At 37.4% G+C, this 16932-nt stretch overlaps 1 protein-coding gene across 2 annotated transcripts in view; it reads right to left on the reverse strand.

Annotated features, from left to right (window-relative positions):
- Positions 1-16932, reverse strand: part of LOC150099747 (focadhesin) — a 381450-nt gene that overhangs the window by 158027 nt on the left and 206491 nt on the right. For both annotated transcript variants that reach the window (XR_016549345.1, XM_090403693.1), the window contains exon 16: positions 2517-2702. Coding sequence is in view for 1 of the 2 variants with exons in the window: in XM_090403693.1 (XP_090259819.1) it covers positions 2517-2702 (186 nt within the window). In the remaining variant the exon portion in view is untranslated. The remainder of the gene's footprint in view (positions 1-2516; positions 2703-16932) is intronic.

A 16932-nucleotide genomic window follows, 5' to 3' on the forward strand; every position in this document is an offset into this window, starting at 1 on the left:
AAACTAAGACTGATACCCTAGAGTATGCTCTAATACTTCAAAATATAAGTATAATAACTTCCACTTCCTTTGTGTTTCTGTGTGGATATTGCAAATTTATATTGTAGCCCTGTTAATAGCTCTGTGAAAAATAAAATTAAATATTTAATTTTCTTTCTTCATGGTGTGCTTCATTTCCATCACGCTGCTAAAATGAGTTTTAAATAGTGCTAAAACCTACATACACTGGCTGGAAAAAAGTCAATGGACACCATAGTGTGAGAAACAAACACCATAGTGCTCACCTTAATAGAATGCAGGCCTCCTTTCACTGTGATTTCTGCAGCATTCCTACAGGGCATGCTTTCAACAAGCATACAACAGTGATCAATGGGAATTTTGGACCATTCTTCCTGTAGGCATGTAAAGAGGTCTTGGACTATCGTGGAGGCAGACAGACAGACGTCCCTTGACCTCACCCCCAATGCTTCACTTCATCCCACAGATGTTCAATAGGGTTCAGATGAGGGCTCTGTGGTGACATTCATGTCCACAAATCACACAGTTAGGGCATCATGACAATGAACTGTCATGATGCTGCAACTGTGTGATTTGTCTTGTAATCCTCTTCTTTGTTGAAAGAGACAATAATCAATTCTGTAGAAATGCCACAAAGTAGGATGCATTGCATTGTCTAGAATTCAGATGCCTCTTGGAGTTCAATGTTTGTGGCACCAAAAAAGAGAAGTACGAGGCCAAACCAGGAAAAACAGGACCATAGCATCACACTGCCACCTCTGAATTTCATAGTTGGGGTTACACACCCTGGTAAGAGCCGTTCACCAGACACCTACCACAACCATCCATCTGCTTGGTAGAGGGTGTAGCATAATTCATCATTCCATTTCACAGCTTTTACATCCCACTGTACACACTGCACCACTGAAGAAAATGCTGCATGTCAGTTTGGGTAATGTGGGGGGCTTGCATATTGCAGTCGTACCATAGAAACCCATGTTGTGAATATCAGTTCTGAATGTTTTTGTGCAGATTCGTGTTGCAGTCTATACTGAACACTGCATTTAACATGTCTTTACATATCAATCATAGCAGCATATGATCACATTCAGTGATGTGATTGATTGTCCACTGCAGGTAACACTTGCAGCTGACTCCCTGTGCTTCCATCTCAGTAGGGTAATGGGTATCACTGACTGTCGAACTAGGATGGCCCAATTTGATAACAATTTACCAAACAGATAGGTCTGTAACATGGCATTCTATCACAATACCTTTTTCAAACTCCGTCAGTTCCTTTCTTGCAGCCATTCCACAGTTGCACTGACTTGGGAGCATCATCATATTCCTCCAATTTATACCAGCTACAAACACAACTCGTTACATGGCATGATGCACCTTGCCCATGGGGGTGTCTGTTGACTTTTTTCCAAGCAGTGTGTGTGTGTGTGTGTACACACACACACATATACATACTTGAAAATGGTCTGATTTAAACAAAAATCAAATGATGAACTGGTGAACAAACATATTAAAATGAAGGATATGTTGACAGTTGTCTGTAACTACAGATCAATATGGGCATTTTAATAATGATTACCCTTACCCATCAAAGATAGCCAACAGAATAAATAACAGGACATAATTACCTGGTCTACATGGGTTTTAAGTTGGGGCTTCAGAGAAGCCTTTCTCAAAAAAGTGAACAGCATATACATTAAGGCAATTAAGAGTTTTTGCATCTACAGTCAATGTAATAATGTTAAGTACAGAAAGATATTTTAGATGTACTAAGTGAATTAGTGAATTATTTTCTTATAAAGTGATTTCAGTCATTTTGCAAATTGAGATTTATCATTCGTATAAGAGCTGCAGAGATGGATGACTTATGATGAAGTATGTGTATATCTCACCATTAGAGTTTGAGATGAGACCATCATGGAAAGATTGAATTTGCAAGAAAATGTGATGGACTGCCTGGAATGTCGATCTTTACAGTGGTATGGACATGTTTTCAATGGATGCCACAGGAGAGATAGCCAAAGCAAGTGATGAACTGAACAATATCAGGAAGATGGAAGATAGGATAACCTCGCCTTGTACTGAGAGGAGGCAATGTGAGTTAGAAGGTTACAAGAAAGTTAGAGAAGAGGATTACAAGGCAACTGCTGAACAGTGGAAATGCTTTTAAAAGTATCATTAAAATTATTGAACATTCACAACTTATAGACTACCTCTATTCTGTCTAAGCCTAGAAATGATAAATGAATTAACTAACCAAACTGAGCTGGTTGCAAAGAAACTCTATGCCCAAAACTGGAAGGGAGAGGAATAATATCCATTGTTTAACCAAATCCAATATTCATTTATCCTCAAAAATTATCCATAATACACAGAAAACTGAGTACTTTATAATTTTACTTATTCATCATTTTATTTCCAATTTTAAAACAACATTTGACTGTATAATGTGAACTAAAAATATAAAAACTGTTAAGTGATCATCTGGTTTGACTTACCTGCTAAACTTCCTTGAATAGCTGGCACTCTACTCGCCTCATACTTCTGACAAAGAAATCCTGGAATGTCAGTCAAAATTTTATTCTGACTGGTTGGCCTAACAGTCCGTTTTGCTAAATTATAGACAGCACGAGGCATATCTTTCACTTCCTGCAACAACAGAGATCCCAAAAACTCTGTGTATCCTAAGGAGTACAGCTTTATAATTAGACAGTAAAGTTATAAATGGGAGACTAATCAAACATACTCTCCAATAACATAAAAACAAAAGCAACATATAATAATTCACCTATTACTGGACCAAAATTGCCTGAATAGATCAATTATCTGGCTCAATAACATACTTTCCTTCTTGGTTTAAGCAAGTGATCAATGCTGTATTCAAATTACTAACGGTATGATCATGGTTGCATTTTCAAGATCATAGGAAAATGGATGAGGTTTTAGTTTGAAGGTGAATGCATACTGTGAGGAAGTATCAACTGCATTAATACATCCAGAAAAAATAGTCCCATCCTTTCTTTCTCTCTTCAGCCTCTTCCACGAAGTGATCAATAATAATGAACTATGCTCTCTAATAACAAAAGTCAGCAAATTGTTTGAAGGTCATAGTTAACTTGAGTACCTGGAGAACTTAACAAATCAATAATCACTGAAACAGATCTTCAAACCCTATCTCCATAGTTTTGCTGATGACAGCATTCTCCATTCTTCCCATCATGGATAAACTTGCGGTACTCAAACATTTCAACCTACAAGATCTACAATTGCTGCCCTAATTTCTGACCCTCATACTATTCTTCAATCTTTAATCATTCTAAAACACAATTGTCTTTTCTTGTCTCACAAAATTACTTTTGATAAATGCTCAGTTTAACAGTAACAGAATGGCACTTACCCTTTGCCTTTCTTAGCACAAACAACTCACTTCTATAGCATCCTCAGCTTCCAAAAAACTTAAAATCCTTTTTCACTCAAGATGTTAATTTTCATCTGTCCAGCTACTATGTAAACTCCTAAACCCACCCACCCAAGCTTGGAATACAGCTCACGCATTTGGAGTAGGGCACAAAAACCTCTTTAAAAATTTTTGCTGCTGTGTGGAAGAAGGTAGTTTGATTAAGTGACAACCTCCCTCCTCCCACTATCTCTCTCCACCTCACAGACAGTTTCCACATTGTGTCTCATTTACATATATTTCTGTGAGTGCTTTTCAGCACCACTGGCATCCAGCATGCCTCCCACTTTTGATAACCAGTAAAATGAGCAAGAGTTGCAAAAACATTCTTTAGTTGAATTGCTGACTCACTAAACCTGCTACTCTCATTCATTCATTCTATTCTCCTTACCCCATGAAGTATTCCCAAAGACGACAACCTCCAGCTCTTCAAAGAGAATATGAACAGATTACCTTACTCTTGACCCCTGGCATTTATCTAATATGGGCCTCATAGTTTCTGTATGGGAAATAAAGAACATTCATACTTTCCATGCTCACAACACCCTCTAACACTTACCAGTTTCCACATATACTTAAATATATTTCTATTGCTCTGTATTTATTATTATTATTATTATTATTAAGCGAGACTTCCAGGGAGTCAAAGACTCATCGAGGGAGGCCACATACTACACACACCAACTATCATACTTATTCTTGAATTCACTCACAACATCCAATGGCAATCCACTCCAATCATACACCACCCTACGAGAGAAAAATCTAGTCTTCAACCCCCTTCTTAGTGGCCTTCATTCTCAGCTTCCAAGGATGCCCTCTTATCCTTTCCCCACCCTCCATAAATTGAAAAATTTCATCAATTGAAATACTGTATGATATTTTCAGAAGTTTGTAAGTCTCAATCATATCTCAGCTCTTTCTCCTGTCTGCTAGTGTCTGCAGTCTACAAATTCTCAATGTCTTCATACTCAGTATTTGACAATCCTGATATCATTTTTAACACTCTCCTTTGTACTCTCTCCTATATCAGAATCACAACGGAAACCAGGAGACCAGACCTGTGCAAAATAGTCCAAGTGAGGTCTTATCAAGGCCTTGTAAAGAGGCCTTGATAAGACCTCACTCTTTACATGTGAATCCTTATCTTTACATGTGAATGTTTGTTTCTGCAATTATCTTTTGAATTGTATTTGCAATCTTTGCCACATGGCCTCTAAACTTCAACTTCCTATCTATTAACACTCCAAGATTCCTAGCCTCATCAGTTTTTCTAGCCTAATCCCACCAATATAATATGACATTGGATATCTAATCACGACAAAGTCAATGACTGACATTGAACTGACACCTATTTTCCCATACCCACAATTCCAGCCTATTCAAATCATTCTGCAAGTACTGCATATGAGCAGCATTCCTGATTACCCTACCTATCTTTGTCATCAACAAATAGCTGTATGTCACTTGTCAAATCCTTTCCAATATCATTAATGTACAGATTGAATAACAGTGGACCAAGCACTGATCCTTGTGGTACACCACTAGTTACCTTAAATCTTGCAGACTCACATTCCCCGTATACTACTTTTTGATATCTGTCAGTCAGCCATCCTCTTATCCGTGCTAATATTCTATAACTAGACCCATTTTCTCCGATTTATGCAGCAGTCTGGCATGCTGTATTCTGTCAAAACCCTTATCAAAATCCAAAAGTATCAGGAAATACATTCTGTCAAAAGCATTACAAAATCTGGGTGGGTGGTAAGAGGATACATAGTATCATGGTATATCCATTCCCCTTGTCTAGTTCAATGATAACATTGTTATATAATGTGAGCAAGTTGCTAAAACATGACCTTCCCTTAGTAAACCCATGTTATTCATTGCAAAATAGAGATTTACTGTCAACCCATTTCTGAATGCGACCCCTAACCAATTTTTCCAAAATCTTCACCACCACTCCTGATATACTAATGAATCGATGGTTGGATACATTCTGTCCATTCCTGCGGATACATAGTTGGATACATCGGTCTTTGCACCACCCTTGTGCAATGGAATTACCATACATTCTTTTCATTCCTGCAGAATCTTCCCTGTTCTGAGACTCATATTAAACAACCTGGTCAAAGGAATGGTCAGTTCAGCTGAACACTCTTTTAGCTGATGTGCTGATATCCCATCAGTTCCCTATTGCTGAATTCTTATTCAATTTGTGCAACAACTCTAATACTTCGTCCTCATACACCTGTGTTTCTTCATCTAGTGAAGAGGTAACAGTGAGCTCAATGTTGTGTACACCAGGTTGATAGCTTTTAACAAAATGGGCACTCATATTAACTGAACAACTTCTTCTACATCTATAACCCTCATGCCATCAGCATTTACAAGCGTTATTCTTTCATATTCATTCTTTCTTTTACTTGCAGTATATCGATACAATTCTTGTGTGCTGTCTTTAGCATGCAGAGCCAGTTTCTTTTCATATTCAGACTTTGCTTTCCGTACAACAGTTGTGATATTCTAACCTGCTGCTTATTACTATTACTATTATTACGGGCAACTCCAGGGAGTCATTAGACTCATCGAGGGAGGCCCCAAATCATATTCATCACAACTATTTGACATTCATACAGTATCTATCATACCTCGCCTTAAACTCATTCACTGTCACAGCATCCACCACAGACTCGGGGAGCGCATTCCACTCATTCACTACTCTAAAAGCAAAGAACCCAGCTCTAACACCTTTACTAACCACACTTTTGCCCAGTTTCCATGGATGTCCCCTAGTCCTCCCACAACCAGCCCTGTTCTCAAAAATATCTTCTGAATTAATTTTATAGAAACCCTTCAGTAATTTGAATGTCTCAATCATATCTCCCCTCCTCCGCCTATCAACCAATTTTTGCAACCCACAAATCCTCAACCTGTTCTCATACGGTTCATTCCACAGACCTGCTATCATCTTGGTCACTCGCCTCTGGATCCTCTCCACCTCCTCCCCATCAAGAAGAAACCTAGGTGACCAAATCTGAGCACAGTAGTCTAGATGGGGTCTTATCAAGGCTCGATACAGAGGAACAATAACCTGCTTGTCAACGTATTCTTCAGCAACCAAGTGATTTGATGAGCTGTTTTGGTCACGTTTGCAATGTGTCCCCTAAATTTCAATTCCTTATCTACCAACACTCCTAAATCTCGTGCCTCATCAATTTCCTGGAGCAGGGTTCCACCAATGCAGTAAACTGCCGCCAATCTTTTCACCCCAAAATGCATAACCTTACATTTTGCCACATTAAACTGACATCCATTCTCCTTAGCCCAGACCTCCAATCTATCCAAATCATCCTGCAAAATTTTGACGTCATCTGCATTCACTATTGCCCTACCCAACTTCGCATCATCCGCAAACAAATGAACTGTACCTCTCAGATCATTTCCTATATCATTTATGAACAAATTAAACAGCAGTGGTCCAAGAACAGATCCTTGTGGTACACCACTAGTCACAGGCCGTCTTGTGGACTCTACTCCCGAGTAAACCACTCTCTGATATCTCTCCGTCAACCACCCTCCTATCCATCTCACCAACCCTATGTCCATTCCCATATGCTGCAATTTACAACGTTCATAACGGACGTCATCCTTATGCACACGGTATTCCTTCCACATCGTCCTTTTCTTATGAATCTCTTGCTTAATAAGATTACACATCCATTTAACTCCTACTCTATTTATTCTTCGAACTCTGGGAACACATTCTGATATTGCATCATTCAAGTGTTGTTTAAATGCTTTCCATGCACTGTTGATATTCTTTCCATCCAGCAACCGATCCCATTCCACTGAACTCAGTATACTCCTCAGTTAATCATAATTTCCTGCTTTGTAGTTCAGCATGTAACCTTTTTCTGAATGGAACATTCATAAACTTAGTCACTTCCCAAGTGAGTACCGCATGATCACTGTCACCAACCGGAGGCAGAATGGTTACATCTTTAACTGAAATGCCCTCTGACACTATAATCAAATCTAACACTCTTTGCCCTCGAGTTCCTTCTGTCACATTCTGCTTGAGGAAGTTGTCCTGCAACAGCTCAATAAATGCATTTTCATTATTCTCATGAAATTCTACTGCTAGCCAATCAATATTTGGATAATTAAAGTCTCGCATTATGATTACTCTTTTCATGCTCATCTTTTCTATTTCATGATGCATTTCTTCATCACTAGCAACCGATCCACTAATTAGTTTTGTTAGATTCCGCCTCACACCAGATGGCTTCAAACTCACTGCCACATGAAATATTGTAGTATTACTACAATCATAGGTCTCAACTCTAATTGTATTCAAGTCATCTGATATCATTTGGAAACAAATAATTAATATAACAACTCTTAAAAAAAATCAATTATACAGCTCCTAGGAAAAAATAAACTGGCATTTCGTTTTACAAGCTAGATTTTTACCTCCTGTCTTTTTTTTTTTTTTTTGTGACTTGTTTTACTGTTACTATTATCCATCAAATACATTTATTTAGAACATCAAAATTACTATCTCAACCACTTCATTGTATATCAGCAGTGATTGTATGGTATATTCCACACCTTATAAACAAAACAAACATCTGTTTGCAATAAATAAATAATACAGAGTAGGCATTTTCGTCACTTAGAATGACATCTCTTGTTTTTCAGAGAACAGAAAACCACAGATGGCTCCAGAGCAAAGCTCACTAATCACTTATATACTTGTGACTTTAGTGCATTATGCATTTTCAAGCTATCATGGGTAGAAGTCTAAAACACTATATAACAGAATATGGTGTGTTATTATGTATTTTAAGTTAGATGACAACAAAAAAATCAAATGGCAAGAAGCAATAATAAGTGGTTCAGATCATCTGAACTACATATTGCTTCCTTTCTAGGTCTTGAGATAGTTGTGGTTGTTTGGAATTATGGCTGAAGCAACTAAGGTTATGGGACCAGTATGTTACATCTGTAAATTGTCTTTTCCTGTCAGTTTGCCTGTTTTATTATTCCTCAGATGGAATAATAGTTGTATTACTATATTTATATGGAAATTGATTATCTTTGCTATGAAAATAAAAGCATAAACAAAATAAGGTAGCATCTCATGCAGTACTGTTGGTTAACTTAAAGCTCAATTGAAAATAACATGAATGCTTGGCCTCTAATTTAGGCCAAGCCCGTTATTCAGCCTCTTACCACCCACCCAAGGGTGGGTGGTAAGAGGCTGACTATAAGAGATGAGTAAGCTTTTTAATTTTGCTGTTGGTTTAAATGTAGTATGAATTCTGTATTTATATAGCATTCTGCAATGGAAATGTGAAATTACTACATCAGTCACGAAATGCAGAGAAAGGCCCAGTAAGCTCAGTCTAAAGGCCATAAAGGGTACTCAAATATGGAATTTCAGCAGCAAATAAGAATACAAAAGAATACAAAGAATTTGCAATGTTCAGATTAATAGTTGGACACTGAAGAGTTGCATGTGTTCTTTCTATGGAAGGGCAGCTGCACACAAGTCAAACAAAAAACATGGCAATGCTGATTACATGGGTGTAAAAAAAAACAAAACATTGTAAATGACCTGCAGACTGCTGAAAGTCTGATATGGACTGATGAATCATGCTACATCCTGCAGGCATATCAGATGCTCAGGAAAAACTTGTGTTCAAATGCACTAGATCCAACTGTGAAGTCTGATGGTGGAGATATAATGGTCTATAGCTGTATCTCCTTGCATGAACTTGGACTTTTGGGCTCCTAGGATGAATGCTAATCCGCATGCAACACATCATGATAATGCAATACTTTGTACATAGTGACAGTTTTACAGAACAGACTCATGTCGTTTTCAACATGAAACTGCACCATGTCATACTGCAAGTATTTTGCAAGATGGTCTGTGTCCTGAAGAAAATAATATGGGAAAAAAAAATTCATGATTAAACTGAAAAGAGTTCCATTCTCAATGCAACAGAAACTATTCAAATGATCTAATATACAGGCCAAATTAATAGGTTCAGCTATAACATAGCTGATGATCTCATAAAAAATGGTCCAAAATACCTGCTTCATATTATCACAAACAAGAGCAGAATAGGTTTAGAAGATCAGAATGTGTGATTAATATTGAACTAAGATCTTACATACTATTGAATTGTGCAATTTTTATTTCTATTAGAATGCAGTGCATGTTCCATTTACAAAGTTATTATTATTATTACCCAAGATCCCATGGAGTCAAAGACTCATCCTTCCTGCTAATCTTGTGCATATTGACATAAGCATAGCCCATCTATAATTCTCTCCTCTTTCAAGGAATTTATTACCTACTGAGGGTGAACTCTCAAGCTTTTCTGGTGATGATAAACCTTTCTGATACTCATATCTATAATTCCTTTCCTCTCTGAAAGAATCCTTAGTGGATAAGTGTCTGTTCTCCACCAGCAGGCTGTGGAATCTAATCTCACTGAGGCATGAGATCATCATCACTTGATGGACAGAGATTTGACATTATTATTATTATTATTTGTGACACCTCAGGGAGTCCGAAGACTCATCACAGGAGGACCCCTATTGTACAACTCTCAGTCTCCACCACTAACACCAAACCTCTACCACCAATCAACAACATCAGCACCATCTACTGCCCACCACCACCATAACTAGTATTTTTTGTCTGTAAATTGCATGTTCTGAAGAGCCAATTTATCTGTATGGGGGATTAAAAACCTGAATTTCCAGGAGAAAAAAACCCTGCTACCTCCATATGAGATCGGCTAACTCACCTTCGATTAAAAAAGTCCATATAAAGATTCCTCCCGTCATGACGAGAATCGAACTTAGGCCTTTTCCAATCGAAGGGCGCATTGTTTGCAAGACTTTCACGTTTGATATTTAAAGGTTTGGTTGTGTCTAGAAAAATCCCCAATTCACTTCTGAAGACAGTGATTAGGTTAATTAATGAGGCTCTCCCCGACTCTCAACATGCTTAGTAATTCATTACTTCTCACCAATTTCACACATTAATTAATGATGCATGCTTTTTCAATAAATACATTCCACAGATCAACTTAAACAGGAATATATAATTGTTTCCTTCCCTTTGATTAACCATTACCTTCCATTCAAAGACTTCCAAGTAACTTTTTCCCCCCTCCAGGAAACTTTTAAAAATTAAAACCAATGGCATTACACTAGTTTCATAAGATTGTGCTGCACCTGCCTGTATTGGACTCATGGCTGTTGTATCATCGTATGCTAACTAAAGAATAGGCCTTCTGCAGAAAAAGTATGAATTCTTATTAGACCAAGATTTAATGAATCTTGCTTATAACATATGTGAAGGTTCGTGTATCTTCAGGTTTCTGTTACTGATGAATTCATCTATAGAAGTGCTCTTTTATGTTTTAAAGCCTAAAAGTTTTTCAGTGTAGACTTGCTATATTTTTTAATATTAATTATACATTAATGCCACAACAGATTGATTTCTTGGTAAATGCAAAAATCACTCTTTACGATAGTATCAATAGACAATACCTTCCATGTACTGATTCAGGTACGAGGGTGGTCTGAAAAGTTCTCGGCCTCGACCATAAATGCAACACTAACGCCAAGATTTTTTTTTTTCTAAGTAGGTACATCTGTCATAAGCATCCATGTGAAATTGCAAATCATTCTATCAAGCAGTTTGTTTTATACAGCTGTCTAAAGCAAAAGTGTTGTCTGTATCCCTTGAAATGGATAAAATTAAGAATCGTGTGGTTCTAAAATTCTCTGTAAAAGAAGATTTAACTGAAAAGTTCTCGGCCTCGACCATAAATGGCAACACTAACGCCAAGTTTTTTTTTCTAAGTAGGTACATCTGTCATAAGCATCCATGTGAAATTGCAAATCATTCTATGAAGCAGTTTGTTTTATACAGCTGTCTAAAGCAAAAGTGTTGTCTGTATCCCTTGAAATGGATAAAATTGAGAATCGTGTGGTTCTAAAATTCTCTGTAAAAGAAGATTTAACACCAAAAGAAATTCATTTGAAGTTCATAAAAGTTTATGGGCACTCTTCTCTTTCATTTTCGACAATTAAGAAATGGGCTACTGAGTTTAAACGTGGCCGTAGATGATCCACGTGAAGGATGTCCAAAAAGTGTAACAACACCAGAAATCATTGATCAAGTGCACGATATGGTATTGGATGAACTGGCGAGACAAAGTGTGTAAAATTGCTGAGACCATAGACATTTCAAAAGAACATATAGGATATTTGCATGAAGAATTGCAAATGAAAAAGCTTTGCATAATATGGGTTGCTCACAGCAGATCAAAAACGCATTTGCATGAAAATCTGTGAACAGTGCTTGGAGCGTTTTAACAAGAATAAAACTGATTTTGTGCATCGATTTATTACTATGGATGAGACTTGGATTCACCATTACACACCAGAATCCAAACAGCAGTCAAAACGGTGGACAGGAACCAGTTGTTCAGTGTCAAAGAAGACAATACGATTTCATCAGCAGGAAAGGTCATAGTATCAGTGTTTTGGGATGCTAAAGGCATTCTGTTTATGAATTATCTTGAAAAGGGTAAAACAAGAACAGGGGAATATTATTCCGATCTTTTAACCAGACTAGACGAAAAAATTCGTGAGAAAAGATCCAGTTGGCAGAAGAAAAAAATCATCTTTCATCAGGACAATGCACCACCTGCCCAAAAAGGTATTTTGGCAATGGGAAAACTAAGAAATCTGCACTATGAATTGTTGGAACATCCACCTTATTCCCCAGATTTGGCTCCCTCTACTTCTTTCTCTTCCCAAAACTAAAATTCTTTCTCGCGTTTTTCTTCGAATCAAGAGGTGATTGCAGCTGTAGAAGGGTATTTTGCAGATCTTAATGAGAACCACTACAAGGATGGGATAATGGTGCTGGAATAAATGTCCTAAAGGAGATTATGTTGAAAAATAAAAATAATTTTGAAATTATAAATTCGTTTTTTCATTGTTAGGCTGAGAACTTTTCAGACCACCTTGTATATCAAGTGATTCACCTGCTGTCTGATCAAGTTAAAATTGTGTGTTGTTCTTTGAAGATGACAGTGTTTGCGCAGCTCACTTCTTAGATTTTCTTTCTTCTCGTGCCATTAATATCTTTGAGATGACAATGATGTCTACTCCTTGTTGATGCTTCACACTGAAGTGTTTTCAAACACATTTGACGACAAGCTATCTGATTTTTGCCATCTTTTTTAGAATACTGCCAACATTCTGTTTTACTCATTCTAAGGGGTAACTACAATAAAGTAAGTGAAATTAGTATTTATTAATTAAATTATTAATAGAATTAGAAGGATATATAATTTTCCAGAAGGATAGAGATGTGAAAAGAGAAGGGAGAGTGCTGTTAATGATTGCAGAGGAATTGTGTCCACAATGTGTGCAAGTTGATAGTGCATGCACAGATTTTGAATCTGTGTGGTGTGAAGTTGAAATAAACAGGTTAGTATATCTGATAGGATGCTGTTATAAGCCAGGGAACATCCACCAATTTCACAGGTCAGAGAATACTGACTGTGAAATGTTTAGGCAAATTAGTTGGGCATGCAAAAACAGGTGATCCTGATGGGAGACTTTAATTACAGGAATATAGACTGGAAGGAGGAGATAATGTATGGGAACAAGGAGAGCAAGTTTGTGAAATTTTGAGAGATAAGTATCTTAAGCGGCAAGTGATTGAAACAACTAGAGGCTTTAGTGTTTTGGATTTGGTGATAACTTCACAAGATGTAGTTGTTAATGAGGTGTTGACACTGCCGCCTTGTTTGGGAAGACATTAAACAAGAAAAGGTCACTGCCAAAAATGGATACATGTGAAAATATAAAACACATGATTATAGGAAGCTCTGTAGTCAGTTGGCATCAGTACGCTGGGTAGACGAGCTGAGTGGAAAAGATGTAGAAAATGCATGGAAACTCATAAGGCAGTATCTGACAAAAACAATGTATGACTGCATACTGAGGGTTAAGCGAGTAAATAAAGTGGGAGTGAAATGGATGAACAGCAAAATCAAGCAAGCTGTGCTGGAAAAGAAAATGTTATGGTGGAGGTACAAGACAGTTGGTGGTGATCAGATCCATGAAGAATATAAGGTGCAGGCTAGAAAGGTGACGAGCATAAAGGTGCAGTATGAGAGGAGATTGGCTGGTCCAGCGAAGGAACACTTAAGGGAATTTTTCTGCTAAATGGCAAACAAGAGTAAGAATAATTATGTCAGACTAACAACTGCAAAGGACGTAGTGGAATTATTGAACAAGCACTTTATTAGCATATATCATACTGGTATAAATAATCCAGTACAATATATAGAAGAGAGGCAAGTATTAGGAGAACTGGAAGTGAAAGAAGCAGAGGTGTATCAGATGTTGGTTAGGTTAGATGTGAATAAGGCTGTGGGAATGGATCATGAATTCTTAAGGAATGTGCACCACAGTTGGTTATGGTTATTTGACCTGGTTATTTAATGAAAGTCTTGCAGTTGGTAGGGTTCCTAAGGAGTGGAAAGAAGGCAAAATAGTACGACTCCACAAGCATGGTTCTAAGACAGAAGTCTCCAACTACAGGCCAGTCTGTATAACTGCAGTTGTGGTGAAGGTGTTGGAGAGACTGGAAAGGAACAGAATACAGAACTGGGTTGATGGACATAGCATTCTTTATAATGGTCAGCATGGATTTGTAAAGGGTAGGTCCTGTTTTAGTAATTACTTGCATTTTATGATAAGGTAATGAGTGTGTTAGATAAGGGAGAATCATATACAGTGATATTCTTAGACTTTGCAAAAACGTTTAACATTTGATAGATTACCACATGATAAGTTGGTGTACAAGCTGCAGAGGATGGGAATAGATAGTATGTTGGTTAGATGGATCAGAGATTGGCTCTCTAAATGATCCCAGCAGGTTGTGTATGATGGAGCAGTGTCTCAAAAAAGAAGGGTAACTAGTGGCATGTCCTACGGTTTTGAGGGCCCCTGCTGTTTAACATGTTTGTAAATGATATACCATGTGGACTGACTGGGGATCTTCAGTTATTTGCTGATAATGCAAAGTTGGGAAGAATTATAAGTAGCACTGCTGATGCTGAATCCCTTCAGGAAGATTTGAATAAACGTTTTACTTGGACAAAGGAGTGGGGTTGTAGTTTTAATATTAATAAGTGCAAGGTGTTGCATTTTGGAGTGCAGAAATATAAGGCTGTGTACTATATCGATGGTGCTGTACTGCAGGAAGTGGATGAGATTAGAGATTTGGGAGTGATGATTGACAGTAGACTGAAGTTTAGAGGGCATATAGCTAGTGTCACAAAGGTTGCCCATTGAGTGCCGCTATGATAAGTACTTTAACATGCAAGGATAAGGAAGTGGCTGTGCCACTGTATAAGGCACTGGTCAGACCACACTTGGAGTAATGTGCTTAGATCTGGTCACCTGGTTTTCAATGCGATGTGGAGACATTGGAGAGGGTCCAGAGGCAAGTGACTAACACAATATTAGTACTTTGGAATGCTGGCTATGGAGAGAGGTTGAAGAAGCATGGATTGCAGTGTTTGGTTGATAGGAGGAAGAGAGATGATATGATAGAGACGTTTAAATTAGTGAGAGGATTTTATCAGATTAAACCATAGGAGATAAAAGAGTAGAAGATGAAAGGAGAAGAACCAGAGGTCATTCCTGGAAGTTATGTCAAAGTGTGGTGAAGAAGGGTGTGAGGAGTAGATTTTTTACATGGAGAATTGTCAGTGAATGGAATGCATTACCAGAATATGTTGTTAATGCAAGGAATGTTAAGGATTTTAAGATTCTATATGATATATATGTTGTCAGTTGAATGAACCTCCCGCAATGAGTCTGTCGACTCCATGGAGGGTGTAATAATAACAATTAATATTTTACTAATCTTAATTTCACACTGCACATGAATACATGCATGAAGGTCCTAGAATTATAGTGAAGTTAGGTGAGAGTGGATGGGATTATTTTTTTTAAAAATCAGACAAGATTATTTAACAAATGTCAAATTTTTTTCAGAAATTACTTTAAAAAAACTTTCTAATTTCTCTGGAAATATTTCTATTATTCCTGGTAATGAGGGATTTTCATGGGTGATAACATTTAGACAATAAATTATAGGCCAATCTGGAGTTGTACTTAAGAGATTGGATAGGTTGGTGAATATAGAATACAAAAGTAGGTTGATCCTTTATGCTAGTCAGCATGGGTTTGTTAAAGGAAAGTGGAGTTTAACAAACTTTCCTAGCACTATAACAAGGTGAGAAATGTATTGGACAAGGGAGATGCATATACGAGGGTGGTCTGAAATGTTCTCATCCTAACAATGAAAAAACGAATTTATAATTTCAAAATTATTTTTATTTTTCAACATAATCTGCCTTAAGACTAATATATTTATTCCAGCAATGCTCCAGCACCATTATCCCATTGTAGTGGTTCTCAGTAAGATCTGCAAAATACCCTTCTACAGCTGCAATCACCTCTTACTCAAAGAAAAATGCTGACCAGTGAAGAAGATTTTTAGTTTTGGAAAGAGATAGAAGTCAGAGGGACCTCTATAATGGGTGTTCCAACAATTCATAGTGGCAATTTTCCCATTGCCAAAACACTTGTGGGCAGGTGCACTGTCCTGATGAAAGTTATTGTTTTATCCTTTTCAAGATAATTAATAAACAGAAGCCTTTAGCATACCAAAACGCTGATGCCATGACCTTTCCTGCTGATGGAACTGACTTTGTCTTCTTTGACACTGAACAACCAGCTTCTGTCCACTGTTTTGCCTGCTGTTTGGATTCTGATGTGTAATGGTGAATCCAAGTCTCATCCATAGTAATAAATTGACACACAAAATCAGTTTTATTCTTGTTAAAGCGCTCCAAGCACTGTTCGGAGATTTTCATGAGAGTGCGCTTTTGATCTGCTGTGAGCAATCATGGCACCCATCTTGCGCAGAGCTTTTTCATTTGCAATTCTTCATGCAAATATCCTACATGTTCTTTTGAAATGTCTATAGCCTCAGCAATTTCACGCACTTTTGACTCGCTAGTCATCCAATATCATATCGTGCACTTGATCAATGATTTCTGGTGTTGTTACACTTTTTGGACGTCCTTCATGTGGATCATCTTCAAGGCTGGTATGGCCATGTTTAAACTCGGAAGCCCATTTCTTAATTGTTGAAAATGAAGGAGAAGAGTGCCCATAAACTTTTATAAACTTTGAATGATTTTTTTTTGGTGTTAAATCTTCTTTTACAAAGAATTTTATAACTGCATGATACTCAATTTTATCCATTTCAAGGGATACAGACAATTTTGCTTCAGACAGCTGTATAAAACAAACTACTTGATAGA

Source organism: Typopeltis vanoorti, chromosome 14 (assembly GCF_054136105.1).
Source record: "Typopeltis vanoorti isolate ZY-2024b chromosome 14, IOZ_Tvanoo_1.0, whole genome shotgun sequence".
NCBI lineage: Eukaryota > Metazoa > Arthropoda > Arachnida > Uropygi > Thelyphonidae > Typopeltis > Typopeltis vanoorti.